Below are 27,680 nucleotides of genomic sequence, written 5' to 3' on the forward strand. Positions count from 1 at the left end.
AAACTGTGTTATATAAAATACCACACAGGGATATGTGTCTTCCCCAACACTGAACGAAAGGCCCTGTGTATGTATATGCATCAGAAGTAGAGGTCATTTATCACTGTGCATACCCAGAAACATTATTTCTCACATTTCAGTTATTTATCTATGCTACATAAACAGAAATAATATGAGCTATTGTATAATACTGTATAGCATTAACCTTTTGTAAGGGATTTCTTTTTTTTGGTGAGGGCCTAGAACTTAGACTTAGAAATGACGTCTGGAAAAGAAAAACATCTGATTTTAGATGAGGGAAGCCTGAAAATCAAAAAGAGAACTGTATGAACTCTTGCCTGCGGGTACTTTGCATGAGATCTGCAAAAATCTAGAATTACCACTGCTAAACGGCCTTGTTCCCTGGAATATCTATCAAATACCAACGTTCGATGTTTTCTGCTTTTGCAGGTTTTTGGAAATCATAGAATCATAGAATGGCTTGGGTTGAAAAGGACCTCAAAGATCATCGAGTCTCAACCCCCCTGCCAAGTGCAGGGTCGCCAACCACTAGACCAGGCTGCCCAGAGCCACATCCAGTCTGGCCTTGAATGCCTCCAGGGATGGAGCATCCACAACCTCCCTGGGCAACCTGTTCCAGTGCGTCACCACCCTCTGTGTGAAAAACTTTCTCCTAATATCTAACCTAAATCTCCCCTGTCTCAGCTTAAAACCATTCCCCCTTGTCCTATTGCTATCCACCCTCACAAACAATCGATCCCCCTCCTGTTTATACGCTCTCTTCAAGTATTGGAAAGACACAATGAGGTCTCCCCGGAGCCTTCTCTTCTCCAAACTAAACAAGCCCAGTTCCATCAACCTACCCTCATAGGAGAGGTGCTCCAACCCTCTGATCATCTTGGTCGCCCTCCTCTGCACTCGTTCCAAGAGCTCCACATCCTTCTTGTGCTGGAGGCCCCAGGCCTGGACACAGTACTCCAGATGGGGCCTCACAAGAGCCGAGTAGAGGGGGACAACCACCTCCCTCTCCCTGCTGACCACTTCTCTTTTAATGCAGCCCAGAACATAGTTGGCCTTCCGGGCTGCCAGCGCACACTGCTGGTTCATGTCCAGCTTCTCGTCCACCAGGACCCCCAAGTCCCTCTCCGCAGGGCTGCTTTCAAGTACTTCTTCCCCCAGGTTGTACAAATACCTGGGATTGCCCTGGCCCAAGTGCAGCACCCTGCACTTGGCCTTGTTGAACCTCATTAGGTTCTCGTGGGCCCACTTGTCCAGCCTGTCCAGGTCCCTCTGGATGGCTTTCCTTCCTTCCAGTGTATCGACTGCACCGCTCAGCTTGGTGTCACCTGCAAACTTGCTGAGGGTGCACTCGATTCCATCGTCTGTGTCACTGGTAAAGACATTGAAGAGCACCGGTCCCAGGACTGAGCCTTGGGGGACAACACTTGTGACCGGAGAAATGCCGGTTAATGAGCAGTGACAAAAAGCACTGAGTGACAGGCCAGCCTCAGGTTTTATTTTTGTCTTGAGCAACAAAGAAGTCAAAGTATTTAGTTTAAGTAAATTAACCTAGGTATAAAATAACACTCTAAAAGCAGAACTGTTATTATTTTTTTCTCTTGTCACTTTTTTAAATCTAGTTTTTCAGCTAAAGAAGGATTCCAAAATTAATACTTCTTGAAATACCTAACAGTTGTGCATAGATTTCCTTGGAGTTCAGTAATAAAATGTAGCTGATATTTAATTTATTTAAAATTCTTTATCTTCAATTAGCATGGATATGAAATTTTAGTTAACAATTTCAAAGGCTAGTGAGAGAACAAGCAGATTAGAAAAGGGAAAAATTATTTTAATAAGAAGAGATTTCAGGAAGCTAACAAATCTGATACCCAAACTAGCTCTTTTTCAAAATGAGAAGTATTTGCAGTAAAATTTATTGGAAGTCAGTATTCAGTGCACACTGTGAGCAAAATGCAGCAGAAGAGTCTGATTCACCAGATGAAGTACTGTGTAATCTGTGTTCCTTTATTGAACAGTAAAATTGTGATGTGGTTATGTTCCAAACTTCACATCTAGGAATTCTGACAATTCTCAGATTAGTTTTGTTTTATTTTAGCTAAAAATTCTGCTTGTTACAAAAACATGAGGCAGACCTCATTCTCATTTCAGTTGCTTATGTGGACTCCATGTTTTTTCAGTAAGCATGAACAAGACATTATGTTCATGTTCAAGTGTGTTCATCTAAACTAAAAAAACATGCAGGCATTTATTTATATTTGCTTGTACTTTCTTCTTGGTAGTTGAGGCACTCAGTTTCTCTCTTATTTGCTTAATATATCTTAGGTTTTCAGAATAATGTTTTTATCTGCTTCTTCCTCATTTATTTATCACATCTCCTCCATACATAAATTTTGTCTTTTTAGACCTTTGTCCACTTAATTGTTAGAATTGTTCAACCTATTGTATTTACTTACACATTTGAAAACAGCTACTACCTTTCTGTTACTAATGGATTTCACAGCATGCTTTTCATTATCATCAGAGTAGTCTGAAAGCATTAATACTTTGATTTATACACAATTCAAAAGTTTAAATAAAGAAGAGAGATTGTGGTATGTCCACTGCACCTTCTGAAAGCTCTGCAGGGATCGGCTTCTTTTTACAGCCGTGTTACATTCAGGAGCTGTTCTTATAGTAATTGATCATTGTCACTTCAGTCTTACTCTAGGAGAATTAGTAAGGATTATTTGTAAATTATAATGTTTGGACAGACCACAGACCACAATACTGTTCTGAACAGGATAGACTTATAAAGATAGTAAACATAATATAGAGGAGTTTATTGTAGTCCATTAATTTTGAGTGGGTCCTCTGAGATTATTACTAATGTAAAAATAAGCATGTCCTCTCAGTCAGTCAAGTTACCTTCCTTCTGAGAACAGCTTCTACTTGCTGAACAAAGTGCATTGTAACATGTTACAAGAGATCATAACTGCTTTGTATTTTTTCACCTTTTGACGTGTCCATAAATATAAACTGTGTTTTTCGTTGCGTTTTTCCTACAAGGGCTCTAAACCTTTCCCAGATTCTTCATCCACACAGGAATCAACACAAACCAATATCTAAAGTCCTAGAAAGAAATTTTGATGCATAGATCAGTATAATTCTGTCACTTCTGCTTCACTGACTTCTAGTTGGAGATTTACTAATTTGGAGTCTGGACAGTGAACAATTTGGGACATTTAGAAATTCTTTGGGACATTTAGACACTAGAAAGATGGAAAATACTTTTAGAAATTGTGAGTTTTATAATGGAGAAGTTAAATAGGAGGGAGAATAGTGTTGTCAGTTCTAGTAGAACTAAGGAAAAAAAGAAGAGAGTTTCTAGGTTCAAAGGGATAGCTCATCTTTTATATGCACAATATAAGATTTTTTTTTCAATAATGCATGATGAAAAATATTATTGCAGAATACTTGTGCTCCCGATCAAAGTTTTCTAAGCAATAGTTTAAAAAACTTCTGCTTGCCTTTGTTCACTGAGCATTTTTGAATTTCTCATTGAAGAAGAAATGTACATGTTATTTTAAGAAAAAGAACAGAAATATTCCATTTTTAGAAGCTTTTTATCTTGAAGACCAAAACACAAATTGAATTTATGTGTGAATGACATGAAAAGACATACACATAGAAAACAGTTGAAAAACAGTTCCCAGAGGACTTCCAATTACACAAAATCTTATCATCACAACTTTAGTGTTTCTTTCACTATGCATATGTGGCTTAGCTCTAGGGAATGTTTTTCAAATATGCAAAATAAAAGCAATGGCTGCCTCTTATCTATTTTTCTCTTTCTTCAAAATTAATTTAAATAGCTCTCCAAAAAGTGTGTTCTTTATGTAATTTTAACTGTTCCTTTCAAAGACTTACACTGAAATATAGCATCTGTGGAAAATTCTGAGTAAACACTACCTTCTATAGTTGGTAGATGAGAAGATTGCCTAAGAGAACTGATTTGAACCCTTTTCTCTCCTTTCAAATTTCTTTGTCTAATTTTTATTACTTCAGTTCTCAGTATAGTAAAATCTTATTTAAGTTACCAGCTCCATATATAAACAAACTTAAATGTACATATACATATATAAGTATAAATTTTTTCCCAATACGTGTTTGTAACTTCGTCACCTAGTATGACATGTCTTGATATTTCATTAAGATATAAAACTGAGAACTCAGGCAATCTTTTAATTGATGTTTCTACTGGAAAGAAAACAAGCCTAAAGGTGATTCTAAGGAGTATGACTGTAGGATCAGTACTGGTTCATCAATATGTCCTTGGTTTGCTGATGAATTTCTCTTAAAATTATCTCAAATTCATTTTCAGAGTAGAGCTTGATTTCATGGATATGTCTGAGATACTTGACACTGCTTTATTGCAGTGTTATTGAATAAACTTATTTTCGTATTGAACTCTTTAGTGTATATTTGAGGAGCTTTAGAATGTTTTGATAACTTTGTAATTCTTAAGGTACTTCATTTTCTAGAAAAAGTTGCTATTTCTGATTGTAATATGCTAATCACTGACTTAATTTAGTAGATAAATATATAGTCAATTTTTAACTTGCAAAAAATAAAGCTGGAGATTTGTACTTAGAAACACTTAGGCTTATGTAATTATTTGGTCACTTCTCAAAAAATTAGTACTCTTGGAGCTGAATCTTATGTTCTCTGTTTAGTCAGCTAAGTGTGCTATTTTGAAGAATTCAGAAATTGTAATTGTATTGTTTTTTGTATTGTCTGTTGAAATGGTTAAACAATTGTTACAACACATTTAACTAAAATACATGCAAGAATAACAATAATGAAAGTTAGAATATAATGTCTGCTGGTGCAGGAGAGAGGCTCGGGATCAGCCTATGCATCAATTCAGTCCTAAGAAAGTTTCTAAAGATTGCTGTACTGGCCATTTCCCTCAGACATCTGTGAAAGGATGTGCTAAACCTGGGAGGTATATTGCAGTTCCTTGAATATCTTTATAGCAAGGTGTTAGCAATAGACATTTCTGAGGGTAAGAGTTTTTCTACGTCTTGGTGTTAGCATTCTGATATTTGGAAAAAAAGTAAGCCTGTAAGTAGAACATTCTAGAAATCTTATCAATCATCACAAATGAATAATACAAATGTCTTTTGTAAAGAAAACAGTTCTGAAAGCAGCTTTTGAGATCTAAGGTGTTCCAAAATTATATTAATTCTGGGGAGACTTTACTAAACTCTTGAAAAGGTATGTTCTTCCAAAATGTTTCATTTGTCATTATATTTTATCACATTATTTTAGTAAATGTTGACTTTTTGTGTTGTGCATATTGATGTGGATTAAAATAATACCTTTATCAGTAATATAAATTGTGATGCTTTTATAACAATTCTTTCGGTCATTTTGACTTTTCTAAACAGTCCGAAGAAATATCCTTGCAGGCATAAGGGGATCCATCTGTTAAATTGTGTACATGGTAGACTTCATGAGATTTCATAAAAGACAAAGCTTTTACAAAATATGTGGAGGAGGAAAGGGCCTTCTATTTTATGGGCACTAGAAAAGATGACGAGCAGTTAAGAAGTCAGGAGGCAGACGGATGAAGACAGACTTATGTAGTGGTTTTCTGGAAATGTTCTTATTTCTGAAGAGAGGGACAAAGCCTGACTGTGTATGCTTGACAAGATAGTGCATGACAGAGTAGTTCACATCCACTGGGCACTGTCATAACTTCTGAGGCTGAGGGAACTCATCTAGCAATGGGAAGCCAAAAATAGGAGGTTTATCACTTAGGTAAAATGAACTGAATTCCATTGAAATCATTTTAATAGTTATTTATAGGTCTTCTTAATGAGAGCTGTAGGAAACAGATAATAAATGTGTAGTAGCAAGAGTCTGAGGATAATGTTCTAGGAATGAACTCGTTTAAGTTCCCAGTCTTTATCCACTTGATAGGTAGTGGTAAAATTAAAGTAGACTAAGAGGGACTGAAGTAAATTAGCACCTACAGGATGAGAAGAAAGGTCTCACTTCAAACTAATACCTATTTAGAAAATAGAAAAGAAAAGGATACAATTGTCAGAAAAATGATAAGGTTTAAAATTGAACTGATCCTGCTGATTTGTGCCCTTATTCTCTAATCATGTGTTTACATTAAAGTACAGAGAATGAATTTGTGTGAGTAGCATAAGCATGTTTTGGAATCCTTTCAGGAATTTATACATTCAGATACAGTGATAATCTTTAAACAGTATTGGACTGTTACCCCTGTTACATAAGTGATGTTCATAAATACAGTAAAGGTAACGTCAGTGTAATTTTGAGATTAAATAAATGCTTTAAGCAATTTTTAGTTTTGGGGATGTACATATTTTCTCTTCAAATATTTATCTCCTTAATCAGTTTAGTGCAATATCTTTAATATTTATCTCAAGAAGTCTGTACGAAATGTAACAGTAACAAGATGATTCCAGCATAAAATGAATGGATATTAATGATTCTTATATTGATGGTTAGGGAGTCACTTTTCACTTGTTTTATCTGGTATCTCTTCCACTATTTTAGAAGAATTTATGCAGTATGCACAGAATTTCTCTCTTGTTAGTTACTGTACTTCTAACATTAACACTCATCTCGCTTACCGCTGTAGTTCTGTTCCTTTAAGTGACTCTCTAGATATTTCAGAAAATTGAAGAGTGGCTAAGATTTTTGACTACTTCTTTTTACAAATGGAAATTATTTCTTTGGACATGTTAATTCATGTCAACATTATTTTCCTCTGAAGACATCTAACTCCGTAATTCTTCCGATATTAGTTAAATCCAACACCAAATATCGGACAGTTTTCACTTTTTTGGTAAAAGGTAAAAAGTGAATAAAATTAATTATAAGAAGGTTACTTTAAGGAAGGAGTAGATCATCAGACTAACTTAATGTCTGAGAGTGGATGAGTTGTTTTACTGCTGTGATGAATATGGTGTTGTGTTTTTTTTTTTAACTTTTTCGTCTGTGGAGTCATCCTAAAGAACGTAATGTGGAAGTATCTCATGATTTATTTCAAAACAGCTGTTATTTACACTTAAGTATCAAATCCTTGGCAAATGGCAAGTTGTAGGAAAATGTTAATGAAGGTTTTTGACAGTGTCAAAATGACAATTCCTTCTCAGTATCCTTCCTAAAGGATTCCCTTTGTTTTATTTGCTTTTATTGTGCATTGTTGTATATTAAGCTGATGATTTCAGAGAAATACTGCTAACGACTTCTAGATCCCTTTCCTTTGTTTTAGCACTTGATTGTGAGTTCATGGTTATTTAGGCAGAATTTAGATTGACTTCCCATCAGTACATGATTTTATCAACTCCAAAAGCCACCTGCTACCATGTTTTCCACTCACTTGATTTCATGCAGTATTCAGGAGTTACCCCACTACCCAGAAGATCTCATTATCATTTGCAGATACAAACTGCATAGCACGCTGCCTTCTCCACATCATTGTGAAGTCAGTGAATGAAACTGGTACCAATCCTTACCAAAAACATTTCCTTCATCTATTGGAACTTTTCTGTGGAAACTTCTTAGTTCCTTTCTGAAAATCCAGAGTTTTCCTCACTGTTTCCCCTTGTCTATGTCCTTACCCATCACTTCCTTGAACATTCAGCAGTTTTCTTAGCTAGGATTTCCCTCTGGAGTTGTGCTGAAACTTTCCAACAGACCATGCTCATCCAGTTACCAAAATACATTATTCTCTATAACAGACTCTTAAGAGCTTGCCGGGAATAGAAGTTGTGCTTGATGGTTTGTTGTTCCTTCAATCACTTTCTTGGAAAGAAACTAGCCTCCTTTGTCGGTGGAGGTCACACTGACAACCTGTCTCAGCCAAGCTGTCACACTGCAGATCTTTGCCAGCAGTACCACAGCTTCTTATTGTTACTCTTAACTGAAGGCTATTTGGTCCATGTGACTTATTGACATCTAATTCATTGATCTAGGCAGACTGTCAAACACCTTTTTTGAGTTGTGGTGTGGCTGTTATTTACGCTATTTCCCCTCTATTTATTTGCTTGCTAGGATTATGTGAGCAGGTACACATTGTATTCAACAGGATGCCAATCACACACATACTTAGATGGTTTCACTGAAAGGAATTAAGAAATATTAGATAAAATTGCGGAAATAACCTTACCTAAGGCCATTTAAGGTTGTCAATAAAATATAACAGTGTCGTTTTGAGTACATGTGCATAACAAGTGGAATAGTACAATGACAAATACTAGCCACAGTTAGATGGAAGACTTAAATGTATAAGATAAAAGGTATAGGAAAGAAAATAAGTTGAATTGAAAGAGTTTTAAAGGAGCGTGTTCTTTGAATCTTTGATAGTCTTTATTTTTTTGCACCAAACTTTGGCTTAATGTTAGGACTATATGTACTACTATGTTATCTTCCAGGCCATTCATTAAGCAGTATTAATCCAATAACAATTCCATCTGAGGCCTGCTGGGATGAAGTACCTATGATTCATCAGACATATAAACATTAACCAGTTTTGAACATTCTGATGATAGATTTTTCTTTGTACTATTCTTTGATAAACCAGTAATTCTCTACTTAGTGATGATTCTACTTAACGAATCCCAACAGATAATCCTGTTTGTAAGATAGTACAATTATCAGTGATGTCTATAATGTATGAAAAACATTGAATAGCATCTGGTCACGTTGATCATCAAAGAATAGTCTTAGTTTCTCAAATCATATAACGCTTAACATCATAATCTTTTGGTTCACATGTACATTTTAATATGTTTAAGACCACATAAAAATGTTTTTCTCATTATGTCCTGCTTTATAATAGATGTGAATCTTCAGATTTGTGTGTGTGTGTGTTTGGTTTTCATATCACGTTCATAGGTATAGTTATGATTGTAAATAGCCTAGTTTCGGTTCTCCACTAAGTAATTCTTTGCTGGCAGTTATTTTACATTAAGTAAGAAAATTCTGTTAGCAAGTTTCCTTTTTTTTTTTTTTTTTTTCCTTAATTTGTGCCTGGATTTTAGATTTATGTATTCATGGTTCAGTATCAAGTTTTTTACTTCACAGTTGGTGTAATGTCTACTTCATTCTTTTTTTTCTGTTGTCTTCCTAATCCATATATGTGCAGAGCAGAGAATTATCAGTTTTGGAAAGTATAAGGAACTGACTGATTTTTTTAGTAGAAAGTTCCAAGAAACTTCAGAGTTAGGAAAAAAATTGAAATGCAATGTTTAAATTTAAAAATGTATTTTCTTATGGTAGTTTAATGAAGAAAATAGCAGAGAACATGGTTTATACTTTGACGAATAATTTAATTCTATGTTACATTTAAGTTTCAAAGCTTTTTAAGATTAATAATTGATTAAATATTAGCAATTTTGAAATTAATGCTAGCAACATTAATACTCGCTTAATAAGGAGTACTTTAAACTTTATTTAGCTTTCAAAAACATTTTGGATATGTGCTGTTCTTAGAGTTGTAAAGATTAGAATTTTGTACAGTGGTTGAGAGCCATGTGCTGGTTCTTTTTTTTTTTTTTTTTTTCAAAGCATAGTTATCCAACTAAGGAGAAAATAAGTATGAAGCATAGTAGCCTAAAATGGTTAGTTGTACCATTTTATCTTTCTATTTAAAGTTGCAGGCTGTATCGAAGAGGAGGAGGGAGAAATCATAAATTATTTCCTTTATGGAAAATCTGCTGTATAGCTTCCTAAAAACTTGAACGTCTGAAATATTAGCAGTATGAAAATGGAGCATAAATTAAAAGCTTGTTTTTACTAATGACAAGAGGCAATTTGGCTGTCAAACACAACACAACGCAATTATTCAAGCAAGCAAATACTAATGTGGCTAGAAAGAAATGTATTGCCTGGCATGTTTCTCTTTGAAGTTTACTTCAGAGAACTTAGACTGGAGAAACGTTTGTTGTGCAGTAAGTACAACATGACAGAAGAATGGATGAAGCACTTCCTAAAAGTACTGTTGGAAATTCTGAAGTTCCTAAATCAGGCCATTATGTGACACGCATCACCATTCGGTTTTTCCTAATCAACTATATTAGATTCCATTTAAAAATAAAATTTCATTTAAAAATAATTGAACATGGCATCAGCAAATCTGTGTGGCTAGGAATGTAATGATACATTCTTTTGTGGCTTCAGGTACTAAATCACACTTCTCACACTACCTAAGAAAATAACTTCAAAACGCAGTTTAATTTAAAAATAACCAAAGCTCCCACTTAGAAGTCTTCCTGCAAGAAGTAAAAAGGGACAGGAGTTAATATTATATTGCAAAGGAGCTACGACCTTAGCTCACGTAGCTCATCATTTCTTAATTTCTTTATTCTTGTTGTTATAAATAAATATAAGAATAAATCAGCTTCAGAACAAAGTGATCTACAAATCGAAAAGAGAAGAATATTAAAAAATGTATTTAAAAAAGGATTTTAATTTTAGCACAAAAATTAATCTTAAAACCTTAGAATCATAGAATGACTTGGATTGGAAGGAACCTAAAAGATCATCTAGTTCCTTCTTCCATGCCATGGGAAGGTTGCCACCCACCAGAGCAGGCTGTTCAGGACTCCGTCTGACCTCGTCTTGAATGCCTCCAGGGATGGCATGTCTGCAGCTTCTTTGGGCAGCCTCTTCCAGTGCCGCACCCCCCTCATAGTGAAGAATTTCTTCTTTATATTTAATCTAAACCTACACTCTTTTAGTTAAAAGCCGTTACCTCTTGTGCTATTGCTACACTTCCTGATAAAATGTCCCTCCCCCATCTTTCCTGTCGGCCCCCTTTAAGTGCTGGAAGGCAATATTTTACCTCAGATTTCTTCCACTAACACCTCTGTGTGTAACCTATTACATAATCTTAACTTTTTTCTTTCAAGCGCAAATACTTCAAAGCCGTGTATCAGGATTGCTTAAAAATACTATAGTAACACTGCCCTATATGTCATTACTTTCTTTTCTGAACAAATTCTATGTATTTAATATAGCATGTGTATTTTGATGTAGTATTTTCAGATATTTGTGAAGGAAAAAAACTTTTAAAAACTCTTGTGTTGAAGACCTTAGGGAAGTTTGTACTGCTGTTGGAGGGTTTACTCCAAAAATGAAAATCTTTCAGCAGCAGCAAGGAGCATAGGCTACTGTTGCAAAGCCTCTTACAGGATTAGCATCAAATTTCTTCTCTCTTTTTTTTTTTTTTCCATGTTGTCTTCACTTATTTCAGATAGTGTAAAGCACTCCACTACCATGCCAGGAAGTTGGCAGCAATAGTTATGTAGAATAGAATACTGTCAGAACAAAGGCCTTTTTAATGAGTTGCTTTTAGAAACCTCTGTGCTTTTGTCCCCATGTGGCTGGTGTTGTATGTTTTAATATGGAAGAACAGATAAATTGAGAATGAAAATTAATTATTGTGTTATTTTTTAAATGACCAATTTCTTTTCAGGGAAACTCTTATATAGTGAGTATTTTAGAAAAGAACAATTAATCGTGGAACTTCTTTTATTATATGCCCCATGGATGGTAGCTGCAAAAGTAGTTATTAATAAAATTCCACCATTTCTTCAATTCAACTTGGCTTAACAGAAATTTTAGTAGATTTCATTTCCTCATTGAATGGTACATTTTTTCTCTGGTGAATACAAGGGACATTTCACTATAAGAAAAGAATCAAATACTTTTATTTAAGAGCATGAACATATTTATAAAACTTAAAAAATATATATTATTTATGAAAATATTAAAGTGCACTTTAGAGGGACTTGATTACTTAATTTTGGAAGTTTCCATGCAAAATCACTAGAGATATTCCAGGTGTCCCTGGAATAGAGCTATAGGATTAGATTTTCACTTCCAGACTGTTCTAAACTTTATATTTGGTTGGCAGAGATTATTAGAGGTATATATATTGTAATTCAAATCTGACAACTAATTAATTAATTTGGGGCACATTGTTTTTGCCTGTTCTTCTCTTTGCTTCCTTGTTTTCACTGTTTTGCTTGTTTTGTCATGTAACAAATAGGAATTTTCTGTCCAAATGACAAAGGCAATGAGAACAATATGACTAAGAAGGGTGGAGTGGGTGTATGTTGTTTAAGAGTTTAAGTAACCTTCTTCCCTCTTTCCAGTAATATGTACTGGGACTAATCTTGCACTTGCCTAATTTACGTCTTTCAGATTCAGAGATAATTAGAAAATAATTGTTTGTTCCTACTCTCAGTTTTTGCATCAAGTGTGGATAGAAACTTGTAGAGACTTTTGAAGTCTTCCTGTCTAGTAACTGTAAGCTATGCTTTCAGATAACATTTTTTTGTTTGATTTTTTTAATTGCAATGCTATGATAACATTATGAGATGTTATAACAAAAAAATTACTGTGTAAAACTATTGGTATCTACTTTTCAAACAGCTACATGCCATTGTTTATAAATTCTGAAGCAATGTTTAAAATAATTCAGTTCATAAAATGGTGAATTATGCACAATAATACCAGCAATATACAATATACTCAGCTTTTTGATATCTCTCACAAGAACTTTCATGAATTGATTGTCTGTAGCTCAAGCTGGATTGTATAGGTGACAGCAGAACACTGTGGAGGGGCGGGTGCAGTGCTAACTTCACCTCTTGTGCCCACCGCAAACACTCAGTTGGACTGAAATCCATGTTTATTACATGTTACGTGTACTTGTGCTGTTTGGTGAGTAAAACACAGTGATTTCTGATAATAGAAAAGTTGCACTGAAAGTAATGCCACCTATTTATTTCCATGAATGCTACAACAGATGTAGAGAACACATTCCGAGCTACTTAACACTGTTTTTCCACATAGTCACCACCATTATCTATGCATTTTCAGCAGCAATGAACAAGAGTCTGTATGCCATGCTTGTTAAAATCTGCAGGGCTGTTCAGAATGTGGCTTGTATTTCAGCAGTGGTGACAACAACATGAAATGCACCACCCACTACCTCACTGTGCTCACATCCGCTGTTTGGTCTCCATACACGTTTAGCAAGCATCAGTGAATGTCAGTGGGTGCCATTTTTTCCACATGGGGGAATTCAGTGACCCACCATTTCTTCATCTGCATTTCCATGTCAGACACCATTTAATCAGACTGCCCCTCTGCTGCTGTTTGTGACATCGCAACATAAGCTAGCAGCAATTCTCTTGATCCTAAAGGTAAAATCTAGAAATTCTTTGTAGACAATAATCAGTATCAGAAATATAGGGAAATATTTTCTGTATGCAGAATTGAATTTTGGCTATACATTTTTTTCACTACGAGAAGAACTATTCAGAACATTTTTGATTGGAAAGTTTGGATCCTTGATGAAAGCATAGATGAAGTATAGGAAATTGGAGATTCTTTTCTGTTCCCACCATACTTCCATCATCTTGTTTTTGCCGCACTTAAAGTGTTAACAATTCCTGTTGAGATGCTAGTGAGAATGTTCATGACTGACTCTTAATTACTGTCAAACTTAAGCTAGCTAAATAAACTTTGAAGAATAACATCAAGTTGTTCGTTAATCTGGCAGGATTTATCTAAAGGAAACTGGGGAGGCTTTTGCTTATTGATAAGACAAATATAATAAAGTGATAAAAGGCAAACTATTGAAGACATGTCTTCCTTTTTATTTATTTGTTTATTTTGTATTTTGTTGTGTTGCTGCTGATTTTAGCAGCTTCTGGAAGCTTCATGACTGTTATAGATTGTTCTCAGTAAGAGTTGCTTTTTGCTTTTGAAAGCCATAGCTCATTCCTAGGTTATGCTAAAGTGTTTTCAGCTGATGCCCTAGCTGGTTCTCCAAAATTCACAGAGAATTAGCTTAATCTTGCCAGTTTTAACAGTGAATATTTGGCCTCTCTACCAGTTCTTTGCTTACTGTAAAATTAGTTGCTTTTTTATCTTTGGTTGTCTCTTCTCCTTTTTTAGTGCTTTTCTTCTTTCCATGCAATCTTCCCTTGCATAACTACACTGATTGGATCATGTGAATATTCTTCACTGCCTGTTCTGTTTTACCCTTGTCCATGGATATTTAATAACTTAGAAATTTCAGTATGAATCACTTGTGGGGCTAGAACTGACTGCTTGAGGACATCTGCATGTTGTTCTGTCTTTTTATAGCTGTTAGCTGTCTTCCACACTAGTATCTTCAAAATTTTATCTTTTTTTTCTCCCAGTCTTTTCTTCGAAACCGTTAGGAGTTTTTGACTTTTTGCTCTGCCTAATTTCCCTTAAATATTCTGTTCTCATGAACTTACTGACTAATGACATCTGAGTACTCCAGCTAATCAGTGTTTCATCTTTGTTAGTTTTCCGTTTTGCTGACCCTACCTTCTTGCAGTGTGCAGCTGCACATTGGCTATTTATAAAGCTGGTTTTCATAGTTCCAGAGGTTTCCTCCCTTCTTTCAGCAATACTTCCTACTACCTCACAAGACCAAATGGAGTAGTCACTGGATACTTCTTCAGTATCTTCTCAGTTTTTAGAAAAGAATCTGCATTTGTTTTGTTCCAATCAGTCTTCCCTTCATCAAGCTATACTGAGTTGTCTTCTTTTCATGCAGGGAGAACACATTCTGTATGAGCTAAATCTCATTTAGTCTTCATTTCTAGTTTCAGGAAAGTAAGGAAAAATCTCTACCTGCATTAGACTATCAAAGGATTTAGCCCTGTTCCCTTCTGAAGAAATGAAAGTGGTCAAGCGCAGTAAAGATGAGCATCCACGTGAATATCTCTCTGTATCTCACAGCTCTTGAAAAAGTTAGAGATTTTTACCCCAAGAAATTATCCGAGTTCAATTCCATTACATTTTTCAGATTGTTTTAAAGAAAAAAAGGTTAAAAAAACAGCTAACTCACTACTACAAAATTCACTTGTTAATCTGCCTGGCAGATGTGTGACATTTAGTCATTACATATAAAATGTCTTTACTATTCACAATTATTTGGGACCCGTGTTCATTTAGGAACAATACTTGCATGGTTGGTTGAGCTTTCATCCTCAGTGCTTTGCATGCTGTTACATGTTAAATCTAAAAAGACTGACTGTTAGAAAAAGAAGATACATTTGCATGTTTTTTCTGAGAAGAAATGCAGACAAAACCAAAAATGTAGACGTCGTTAATTATAAGAACAAAATAAGAATATCCTCATTGGTACAGGTTTAATAAGGAAAGATGAAAAATCAAAATTTAGTTTTGCTAAGGTGATTTAGGAGTTTAGATCTGATCTCCACTTCTAAAGGGATATTTGGCCTTTAATACTACAGATCGCATTTAAAGTAGGTTTTGTCAAAAATGTTTTTCAACATGGTATCTTAAGACAATTAAGTAAACATGCCTGTTATATTTCTTCCTTGCTAAAATGAAGTCAGTAAACTGTAACGTTTTAACTGTTAATGTTCAAAAAAGGGGAGTTATTATTTGTTTTCTTCATTTAGCAATTAGACTGTTTTGAAATGTAGTTGAGAAATAACGTTGCATTCAGGAGACTGGTTTTATGTCGGACTTATGAGAAATACATGAAGATTTCATAGCTAAAATAGTAGGAATCTCTGGAGACATCTATCTGAACTGGCTAGAGTTGGAAGATGTACTATTCTCCAGACTTCATGAAAAATTGTGAGCAGAAAGGTGCTCGTATGTTAAATTAGCGGCAAGCAGCAATTTCAGAAAACTGCCTGCCTCTCCATCTCTATTTTCAGAGCTACATGGTCGTATGCTTCTCTGAGAGCAACAATTGCAGTGAATGCAAATAAAAGGGTTTCTTTCTTCTGGAATGAGTCCTACTCACTTGGAGCTGAACTTGGCGAGGGACGTAAAAAATAACGAGAAGGGGTTCTGCAGGTACATAGGCAGGGGGAGACTGGCCAAGGAGAGTGTTCCCCCTCTGATAAAAGGTAATGCAGAGCTGACTTCCTGAAACATAGAAAAAGCTGAAGTGCTCAATAAGTGCTTTGCCTCAGTCTTCACTGGAGGTCAGGCTTCCCATGTCTGCCGGGACCTTGAACCTATAGGTAAGGGTGTGGGGAGCAGACTCCGTCCCACTGTAACAGTGGAACAAGTCCAAGACCTCCTCATGCAATTGAATGTACATAAATCGATGGGACCAGATGATATCCATCCCTGGGTTCTGAGAGAGATGGCTGATGTGGTTGCTGAGCTGCTCTCCATCATATTTGAAAAATCATGGCTGTCCAGTGAAGTCCCCAGTGACTGGAGAAAGGGAAACATTACTCCCATTTTTAAGAATGGTAGAAAGGAAGACCCAGGGAGCTACACGCCGGTGAGCCTCACCTCTCTGCCTGGGAAGCACACAGAACAGATCCTCTTAGAAGCTATGTTAAGGCAGATACGAGACAACAGAGTGATCCGAGACAGCCAGCATGGCTTCACCTAGGGCAGATCTTGCCTGACCAATCTGGTGGCCTTCTATGATGGAGTGATGGCATCAGTGGACGGGGGAAGGGCGACAGATGTCATCTTCTGGACTTCTCCTCCAAAGCCTTTGACATGGTCCCTCACCACATCCTTCTCTCCAAATTGGAGAGGTATGGATTTGAGGGATGGACTGTTCGGTGGATTAAGAATTGGTTGGCTGGATACGGCCAGATGGTTGTGATCAATGGTTCTACGTCAGGGTGGATGATGGTCACAAAGTGGTGCCCCTCAGGCATTGGTCTTGGCACCGGTGCTCTTCAACATCTTCATCAACAGCATAGACGATGGCATTGAATACAACCTCAGCAAGTTTGCAGATGACACCAAGCTGAGTGGGTGTGGTCAATACCATACAGGGAAAGGAAGCCATCAAGAGGGACCTGGACACGCTGGAGAAGTGGACCTATGAGAACCTAATGAGGTTCAACAAGGCCAAATGCAAGGTGCTGCACTTGGGCTGGGGCCATCCCAGGTATTTGTACAACCTGGGGGAAGAAGTACTTGAAAGCAGCCCTGCAGAGAAGGACTTGGGGATCCTGGTGGATGAGAAGCTGGACGTGAACCAGCAGTGTACGCTTGCAGCCCGGAAGGCCAACTATGTTCTGGGCTGCATTAAAAGAGAAGTGGCCAGCAGGGAGAGGGAGGTGATTGTCCCCTTCTACTCTGCTCTTGTGAGGCCCCATCTGGAGTACTGCGTCCAGACCTGGGGCCCTCAGTACAAGAAAGACGGAGAGCTCTTGGAACGAGTTCAGAGGAGGGCCACCAAGATGATCAGAGGGCTGGAGCACCTCTCCAATGAGGGAAGGTTGAGGGATCTGGGCTTGTTTAGTTTGGAGAAGAGAAGGCTCCGGGGAGACCTCACTGTGGCTTTCCAATTCTTGGAGGGAGCGTATAAATAGGAGGGGTAAGACTGTTTACGTGGGTAGATAGCGATAGGACAAGGGGGAATGGTTTTAAACTGAGACGGGAGATTTAGGTTAGATGTTAGGAGGAACTTTTTCACTCAGAGGGTGGTGACGTGCTGGAACAGGTTGCCCAGGGAGGTTGTGGATGCCCTGTCCCTGGAGGCATTCAGGGCCAGGCTGGATGTGACTCTGGGCAGCCTGGTCTAGTGGCTGGTGACTCTGCCCACAGCAGGGAGGTTGAAACTAGGTGATCATTATGGTCTGTCATGGAGTTATCTCTAGATCTATGTGTGTCCCTGACAGGGGAACAGCAGGCCCACAGTCCCGAAAAAGGGAGGGGAGGGTTGGGGGTGTTGATGGTTTATGGGCCAGTTTGGCCCGGTTCTGTGACTAACGGGGCAGGGAACCCATGGACCCACGCCTGGGGAAAGGGGAAAAGGGGGAAGGGTAGGGAGATGGGAGATGGGCCTAAAAACAGAACAGCAGCAATGATCTGAGGAGGAAAGTTAATTTACTTAATACGATATTGGAATGCAAGATAACACCATATAATACAATATAATTGGAACTGAGGGAAATGAATCAAATAAGAGAGAGAGAGTGTCCAAAACCAAAAGCCTTACTGTAAGAACTGAAGGCGAAACATGTTCCCGAGCAGCGAAAAAAGAGAGAGTCTCATGACTTGTGAGGAGTTTTGTCTTTCCCTCTGAATGCAAAGTCCTCTGGGGTATGTAGTTGTTCTCTTCTGAGAATGAGGTACCTGGAAAATTGGCAGTCCACGGACCTGGAGCATTAAATCTTTAACTCCCAGTGGACTACATGATGTTATGATGTGGAATAGCAATAACAAAAATCATAAAACCATGACATCGTCCTTTTCAACCCAGACCATTCTATGATTTTAATCCATGGAATTACATTCCCTGGAATCTTCCCATGTGTCGAGTCAAGCATGAAGTGGACATGTATGTTGAGGGTTCTAATGTTTTGTCATGTGTTTTTATTATACCAGTAAATCATCAGTTTTCCTCATTCTGTATTCTTCATGTGGATTTAACATGTTTCTTTCTACTGCCACTGCCTCCTCACCTCCCGCTTATACCTGTTTCTTTCAGTGGCCTTGACAGGGTTAAAAATCTCTAATTTACCTTGACTTCTGTGCTGCCTCTCAGTGCTTATCTGGATATTTCCTTTACCTCTTCAGTTTTGCCCACATAGCTCTCATTAGAAAACACTGAATTTAAATCAGTGAATTTAATTGGCTAATAATACATCTTCAAAAAGCAACTGTTTCTAGCTCAGAACACTTTAGGGGCATAGTTGATTAAGTGTGAGAAGCCAAGGGAAGGAAAAAGGTCAGAAATGCCTAATATCAAGATAGGTATAAAAACTGAATGAAATGTAAACTTTTGCCTTTGTTCCCTTCTGCTCATCTCTTCATACTACTTCTTCATTCTTTTTTTTAAATACATAAAAATTCATGGAAGTATAAGCCATACTTTATGCTGTGTCAAACAGGATAAATTTATATTATGTGATATATTCTGTATGAGCCATACTCTTCAGGGATATTAGTACTGACTTCAGTGAAAGTACCATCTACTTCAGTAATCTGTCTGCAGGGATGCTGATAGTTGATGTTGAGGGAAGACTATAAGATTAAGGAAAATATGTTGAATATCGGTCTTAATTGTTTTTTCTGACAAATTCAGTGTAGTATTTCACTATTTAGAAATGTTTCAAATCACAGAGTAATGGAGAAAATATGATTCTGTTCATTTCAGATTATTTATTCTTGCTAACATGTTGTGAACTTCACTGAGCAATGAATATTACAATTAAATGTGTTAAATACAGAACAGCCATAAATGTTCCTACTAAGTGATAGTGGTAATAGGACCAGCTCATTTGCATCCGTTTTTGTGAAGTGATGATTTTATTGGAGAAAAATATTCAAGATGGAAACAGTTATTGTCTTTACATAGACAATTGTTCCAATAACTGTTTAGAGAGGACAGACATCATAGGGAGAAAATTGTGTACCTCAGCTGCTGTCCTGCCTGTGGCTGTAATGAAGTCTCTGTGGTAATCTAATTCCATTGATTTAACAAAAAAATAGAAGGAATTTTAATTGAGAACATAAAGCAAAGCAAATTGTCACTATAGACATGCTGGCTTATGCCTTGTTGTTCCTGATATCAATTTTTTTTTCTGGCCAAGAAGAAGAAACAGATTTTTGTGAATTTTTAAGCTTTAAAAGTAATCAGATGACTTTGTGTACAGATTTATGGTGAAGATCTGTTTTGTCTGTGTGTTCATTCCTTTAGATTTTTTTTGAGAGCTAAGGGATTTCCAGTTATTTTGCTTAAGGAGCATGATTTGAGAGTTTTGACTACAAATGCACCTCCATTATTGGCAGTAAGCTGAGAGAGGTGATCCTTCCCCTGTACTCAGCTGAGTGAGACCACTCTTGGAGTTCTGGGTCATCTACTTCAGGGCTCCTTAGTACAAGGATGGCCTGGAGTTACTGGACAGACTCCAATAAAGGGCCATGAAGAGGATCACAGGCATGGAGTATCTCTCCTATGAGAAAAGACTCAGAGTGCTGAGACTGTTTATCTTGGAGTAGAGAAGGCTTGAGGGGGATCTAATCCATGTATGTAAATACCTGAAGAGAAATTGCAGAGAAGACTAAATGAAGCTCTTTTCAGTGGTGCCCAGTGAGAGAACAAGGGGCAATGGGCACAAACTGAAACATGGAAGGTTCCCTTTGAACATCAGAAAATACTTTTTGACTTTGATGAGAACTGATCAATGGAATAGGTTACCCAGAGATGTTGTAATGTTCATCTTTTGAGATATTTAAAGATTTTTGGACATGATGGATGGAGGTCCAGAGGGACCATTCCAACTTCAACCATTCTGTTATTCTGTTGTTCTGAACCACCCATTGTCGTTTTCAGAAAGATCACACTCTCCAAATGCTTCTGATTTGTTGTATCAGTTTTATTAGAAATTGATCCTGATGATAGTAAACAGGATGAAGGAAAACAAAAGAAATGGAACAGTAATGCTGATAAATATAAAATTGTCTGTCAGGGCAATAAAGACTTACAATGTTAACTTCTGCCAGTGATGTGCATAAAACTGATGTGGCTGTTATCATATGTAGCCAACCATTTGTGTCCTAGATGGACCATTCATACCCGGGTCAGTTGCTGACATACTTCCGGGTGCCTTTAGGAACTCTTGAATATCTGATAGATTTTGCAGATCTCTTTAAAGGAAATTGCTCTCTCCTTCCAATATTTAGCTCCATAGGAGTGCAGTTGTACTGCCTTGTCAGTCTGTTCACAGTTGTTAATATGATCCCCACTAACCACAATGATCATCATCCTTTTGTGTTTTGTTGGTGATGTTTTTTTTTTTTTTTAAGATAGCAATTGTAGCATACCAAACACTTGCAGAAGAGAAGCAGCAAATTAGCTTCTTCAATGCATTCTGGAAGTGACAGTAAGAGCTCTCTATATAGCTCTTAGACATTTAAAAAGCTTTACAAGGAAATCCATTCTTTTGTTTGTAAAGACTTTTCCAGAAATTCAAGCCACTTTCTTATCACCTTCTCATTTATTGTTATAATAAACTTATTAGTTACATCCTGACTCTCAATTTTAGTGTCAGGGTTGGGTGTACACGTACTAAGTATTTGTGTGTTTACTGTTATGTATGTTATGGTACATTTTTCACTATATACAGTCAACTTCCAGATGAAATCTGTAAAAAAAACCCAAAGAAGTAATATTTCAGTTGTAATCTTTGTTAACATCTCATATTGTGTAGTATGGAAATAAAATGAATGATGGGCTGTAGTGTAACAAAAAAGGAGAGGTGGACACATCATGAATTGCTGATCAGAAGCTATGTCATTGTCAGAGAGAGTGAAAAGAGCCAGCTGATTCTGAAAAATTTGTGTATATGATGTCCTGAGCTATGGCTGATTATGAGCATTCTGCTTTTGGTGTCTTTTTTTCCTCTCTCAATTCTGATGTGTAGATTTTTCCCTACTAGCTATACGCTATACTTTTTCTTCCTTCTCTTTATTTGGACAAGTTATCTGATTGCTAATACATTCATTGCTGCAGCATAACATGACTTGATTCAGACATTGTCATACTAGACTTTTTTTTTTTTAATTCCTGTAAAGATTTTACATCATGTCTATGAATTAATAATGCATAGAGAATTAATCAGTAGTGGAAATACTTTTAACTGGAGTTGTGTGACTGGCTACAATTGCAATAATAGGAGTAACAAAATTCATGTTGGTATTTAGCTTTTTCTGTTCCATGGTATGAGTAGCAAACAGTTTTGATTTTGTATTTGTCAAATTAGATATATAATTCTTAGGTTTTTTTAATGTAGATAAATAATTGATAATATTTTTTCAGATATGAAAACTGCTTGTAGTTTTAATAAACATTTCAATTTATAATAGAAGTATTAAAGAATTCCTAGAGATGTACTTCTACAGCTGTAAAGGTTATTTTCTTAATTAAATCTTGATATGCCTTTACTGGTAATTCCTGTTAAAGAAATATCACATAAATTTGAATTCTCAAAAGAATAATAATAACAGAATTCATGTTTTATTTTTGTTTCAAATGAAAATATAGCAAATAAAACATGTTGGACTTCTTAATGTTGAATGTTCTAAAAATGTTGAAAGATCTATAGAAAGGAAAAGGAAAGGAAAGGGGAAAGGAAGAGGAAATAATTTTATTAGTCATCCAATGTATTTATCAGTGTCTAATGGCATTTCATCTCCTGTTTTATTGGGAGTTTATTAAATGGAGAAATTCCAATGCTTTCAATAAAAGCAGTCTTCACTGAAAATTTCAAATTAATTTTGATCATTGTACTGATGTTTCAAACATTCGCTATCGTTGTTAATTCAGTTCTACACCCTTGGGAATGCAGGCACGCTTTTTAAAACACTTTTAAGATATTCTTTTCTCTAAGATAGGAGTATAAAGGCTTGCTTAATAGGAAGGACTGCCAAGTGAGTTCTGTTAACTGACACTAGCAGAAAACCTGGGTCAGATTAGAGAACTTTCTGTCACTAATAAATCCAAATTACAGTATTTGCTGTGGGGTTTGTGGAACTCTTGAGGCGTTTAACTTAGGCTTCGCAGAAAACTGAAAGGAAACAGGGAGAGAACATGAACTAGAAGAATTAACTTTAGACCGGCTCTGTTTGCAAAGCCCTCAAATTTATATTGCCTCAAACAAAACCAACAACAAAACAAAAAACAGAAAAGTGATGCCAAATTGAAAGGTAGTGTAATGAGTTTTAAGTAATTCAGTTCTTCCTTTTTTTTTTCAAGATGTAACTTGTCTATTGGAGGGTTTCTTCCCCTCCCTCCTGACATGTGCAATAATGTTGATGCAGATCTTGCTAGTAAAGAGCTTTACCTGCTTGAAAAAGAGATTTGAAATAGGATAGTCCCAGAGTATGAAAGAAGAGTGCTTCTTTCAGGTCTTAAAAACATTTTTATCATCCTTGCAAATCATTTATGAACTTTTTCTTCCCAGCTACCTTCCCTCATTCTCACGGAGACACCAGACTTTTATTTGATTGCCTGATTTTCAAACAGGCATAAGTCGCATCAACATTTGTAAACATTCTCTAATAACCACTACTGTTTCTGTTAAGTAATTTTTTGGCACCCCATCTCTACAGTTGAAGATTATTCTATTTAAATGTATCTTTTACTCCTCTTCCTATGTATTTTTTACTTCATGAGCAAAATGACAAAAAACAGCTTTCAACACATTTGTACTCACTGGAGATATTCATAAAGTATCTTTTCTCTTCCTGGTACCTTTTACGTCATCCAGTACTGTTTACCAGAACAATTTTTTTTCTTAATAATTTAAAAATCAGCTGATTTTTTTTACTCGAGTGTACAAAAATATAGTGAGAAAGTTGCCAATTACTTTAATATGGTCAGGTAAATAACAATGAAATATAAATGGATTGCACGTTTGATATTTGTGTATGTATTTTTCTTTGTTGGGGTAGAAAAGAGTTGATGTTACATGTAAAAAAAAAACAAACATTTTTTGGTGACAAAAAAAAAATGTATTTACTTGCCTGAAATTGGATGGCAGCTACGTGGCTGTGGCTTTATGTTGAACAGATTTGGAATTAAAATATTTATTTATTTATTTATTTAGATTGCAAAAGCATTCTACAGATTTAAGAAAAACTCTCTTGATACTTCCAATAAAAATAAAAGTTATTTTGAAGGAAATTACAGACTGCATGAATTAAGCTTTGTAGAAGACCTACTCACAGTTGACTTAAGAATGGCCAACTGAAGTTTGGGGTCTTAAATCAGAGATTTGGGGAGGTTTTATTAATGCTGATGGAGCACTTGAGCTGTTCTCCAAAGTTTCCTTTCCAAGAACAATATGAGTGTTTTCTAATGTTGTACTGAGTTGACAGTAGCAATATATTTGTCAAATAAAACAATGAAGTCACAGCAGATAACTTCTGCTCTGTGAAGGGAACAAAACGAATGTGAAAGTAACACTCAACAATGTATGCTAGGGATACTGACTGAGGCTTGGCTGTGGTGATGAAATACAATGTTGTTTTAAAAATCTTTCTTAAGAAATTGATATGTTTCATTTATCAAATGGACTTAATTTGGTTCTTATTTCTCACTGAAACAACTGACCAATTTTTGCTCAGACTGTTCCATGATATTTTAGTAAAAAGAAAGGCAATCTTTAAATACAAAACTTATAATTTTATGTGTTTATTTTGAACAGCGAAGCTTATAAAATACATGGCATAACCTTTTTTTTTGTTTGTTTGCTTGTTTTTTCCACCTCATAAGCACAACAGTTATTAAACTGTTCTTTTTTTTATGGACATTTCCAGAAGAAATTGTATGTAACTTAATTTTTAAGTCATGAGAAAAGCCAATACCTTCCATTCTAAAGGCAGTGTGACTTCTGAATGTAGGTTTAAGTATTGGTAAAAGGAAGACGATGATTAGAAAAAAAAAGTTAAGAAAATGTAACATGGTTTCTTACGAAATGCTTTAAACATTTTTGCTCTGAAAAAGATTTAGTGTTAAGATTTAAGTAGTTTGCAAACAGTTACTGCTAGGAGACCTTAGGTTCACCAAAAAAAACCAACAGAGATTGTTGATATCTATATCTTCTATATCTTAAAAGAAAATTAGAGCTTAGAAGGGTTTTCTTGTTTCTTCTTTTGTAAAATATGGTATATATGGTGACATACTTCTTTAAAAATGTATATAAACATGAATGCATATACGATGGTATAAATTATTACATTTATTGATTGATTATTATAAAAGAGTGATAATTTATGATAAACATTTCTGGAAATAATACAATTTTCTTTTATTTATATATGAATGTTCCATGACTTATTTCTGCAAAGTGTTTTTTTCTGAATGAACTCAAGAAGAACTCTAAAATGGTCTTCAGAAGTAGATTGTAAGACGTGAAATACTTTAGCATTTTTTGCTGTTTTTTTGGAGATAAGTTTGGAATAGAAATCCAATCTGAAGTTTTAAACAAAAGGCTTACTTAATATAGTGAAAAACACTAGATTTTTATTAAGTTAATATTTATATGGCTTATTCCAAACTAACGTATCCCTTCTGTGCCCATAGAAACTGATTGCTGTATGTTCTCAGATAATCTTCATGTAATAAAATCTGTAAAATACAGAGCGCTCACTTTTTATTACTTATATCTTTCTTTTCCAGATGACAAGAGAGCAGTATATTTTAGCAACACAACACAACAGGACTGAAAATCCTCAGTTTTACCCAGTAGGGATTTATGGATGGCGAAAGAGGTGCTTATACTTCTTTGTACTTCTGCTGTTGGTTACCATGATTGTTAACTTAGCAATGACAGTATGGATTTTGAAGGTTATGAATTTCACAGTGGTAAGTATCACAGTGACTTTATGTATCCTATTTCTTCTAGTAATAACTTGTAGTTTCAATTATCTTTGTCATATTATACACAAATCCTGAATTTTTGGATTAGAAATGGCACATACTTCTTATGTTTATACTTTTTGTATATATTCTTATGTAAGTGCATCTTTGCCCTATTTTAGGCACTGGAACAGGTTGCTCAGAGAATCTGTGGATATCTTGTCCCTGAAGGTGTTCTAGGCCAGGTTGAATTGGGGTCCTGAGCAGCTGGATCTAGTTGGTGGCAACCCTGCCCAGGGCACAGAGGTTGGAACTGGATTATCTTTAAGATTCCTTCCAACCCAAGCCATGCTATGATTCTTTGATACTCTGATTCTATGATTTGTTTACTATATTCTCTGAAAATATGCTTGGATCTTAGATTTTGCTAAGAAAATGTGTATGTTGGCTGACCCAGCTGTCTATTTGTTTCTTGCCACCACTGAGTGTAATCAGTAGGAGTTTGTTCTGTCTATCCTGTATGGTATATTTTCTCTAAAGGGGAAAATGAGTTAGTTGGGTTCAACTTGGGAACGTGCTTTCAGTTTAAGTTGTTACTATTTTTCAAATTTACTGGTCCTTTGAACTCTGTTTCAGCTAGAATACAGAAAACTGGTTTTGATGTTGATTAGATCAGGTAGGTGGGTATAAAAGCCAAAGGCTTATATGAGACGTTCTCCATCTGGAAGCTTTTACAACAATGACATTTTATAGCATCTGTACTTCAAATGTATACCTACCTGATAAAATGTCAGTGTTAGTTGAGACTGTGTTATATGCCCAGCTGTTCTCAAAGCTTTACTCAAGTAAAAAGGGTAGGTATGTTCACTAACTGACTGTGATGCAGTCTCTTTTAGCACATCAAAAGATTAAAATGGCAATTTTGCTATAATCAGTGTAGTCTTTCTCTCTCAATTTTGACATTCAGAAGCAACCTTTTGATTTAGCTAATAGTATTTTTAATTACTAGGGTCACACCACATTTCAGTTCTCTATTGGTTTACTGGAAATAAAAAACTGCCAAAATCCAGCCTTAAATACACTTGCTCTGTACCTGATAATGCTCTGTAATTCAAAGGATTACATGAGAACATTGCCTGGTGAGACTATTATACAAATACAGAGCTACGTCTGAGTTTCCAACAGTGGATAAGTACATTGTATTCATATTTCGACAACTATATGACTTCAATATTAATGTACTGAAGAACTTGATAGAAGTTTTTGTTTATTTCAATTTTTTTTAGCATAATGTTCTTGCAAAACATGTCATCTACATATGCTTTTGTTATTTGTATTAGAAGCATGACTAGGCATCTGTTGACTTCAGCAAAACAGTCTGATGTTTATCTAGTAGAGAATTAACAACAGAAAATTAAAAATGTTAAGAAGATGTTTTAAATAGTGCGTCATTTTTCTTTGTGCAGAAGTTTACATTTCAATAAAACATTTGGACCCACTTCCATACCTGAGAAATGTTTGACCTTCCACACTGTAAGACAATGTAGCACTATTCAGATTAATGATCCTGCAATTTTTTAAAGTAAAAATAAGAAGTGATTTGGAAATCATTTTTTTTTTTCTATTCATCAAAGTTTTTTACAAAGCTTAAGTTCTGTAGAGAATCACTGAATCAGTGCAGGAATCTAGTGCAGGAAACATCTGGATTATCTGAGTTTTCTGTGTACGGCTTTTTGTGCTGAAGACTTTATTTCAGTAGCTTGAGAGATGCACGTACCTGTAATAATAATTATTCAGACATTGAGTTAAGAGTTTAAAATGTTATCCTGTTAATTACAAAATTCAGTATTTTGTGAGTATATGTTACAATTGAAAAATAACAAAGCTTATGTTAGTCTTTAAGAGTCATGACTTTGTTACAAATACAGATAAATAATATGCCACTGACTAGTATGTATGAATTTTTAGCCCTCCAATTAGAAAATTAAAATTAATTTTTCCCCTTTATTATAGTCATGTATAAATGTGTATGTATAAAGAAATTCTGAAAACAGAATATAAACATATCATTTCTCTTTCATATGAAAACAAAAATAAGTTACATATGCTTGAGAACACTGCTTGTTTTGGAATAGAATATACCCTTTAACTACCTTAGAAATGAAAAATCCTACTTATGTTTTGAACAATCTAAAAAAACCCGAAAACTATTTCCAAATAATTATGTAATTAAGAGTAACAGAATCCTTTTTATTTACTG

General features: G+C 35.6%; 1 protein-coding gene across 7 annotated transcripts in view; it reads left to right on the forward strand.

The window, feature by feature from the left end:
* The window catches only part of SGCZ (sarcoglycan zeta), a 389,479-nt gene that overhangs the window by 186,113 nt on the left and 175,686 nt on the right, over nt 1-27,680 (forward strand). For all 7 annotated transcript variants that reach the window (XR_002438279.1, XM_021395716.1, XM_021395714.1 and 4 more), the window contains one exon: nt 25,241-25,426. Coding sequence is in view for 6 of the 7 variants with exons in the window: in XM_021395716.1 (XP_021251391.1) it covers nt 25,241-25,426 (186 nt within the window). In the remaining variant the exon portion in view is untranslated. The remainder of the gene's footprint in view (nt 1-25,240; nt 25,427-27,680) is intronic.

Source organism: Numida meleagris, chromosome 4 (assembly GCF_002078875.1).
Source record: "Numida meleagris isolate 19003 breed g44 Domestic line chromosome 4, NumMel1.0, whole genome shotgun sequence".
Lineage (NCBI taxonomy): Eukaryota > Metazoa > Chordata > Aves > Galliformes > Numididae > Numida > Numida meleagris.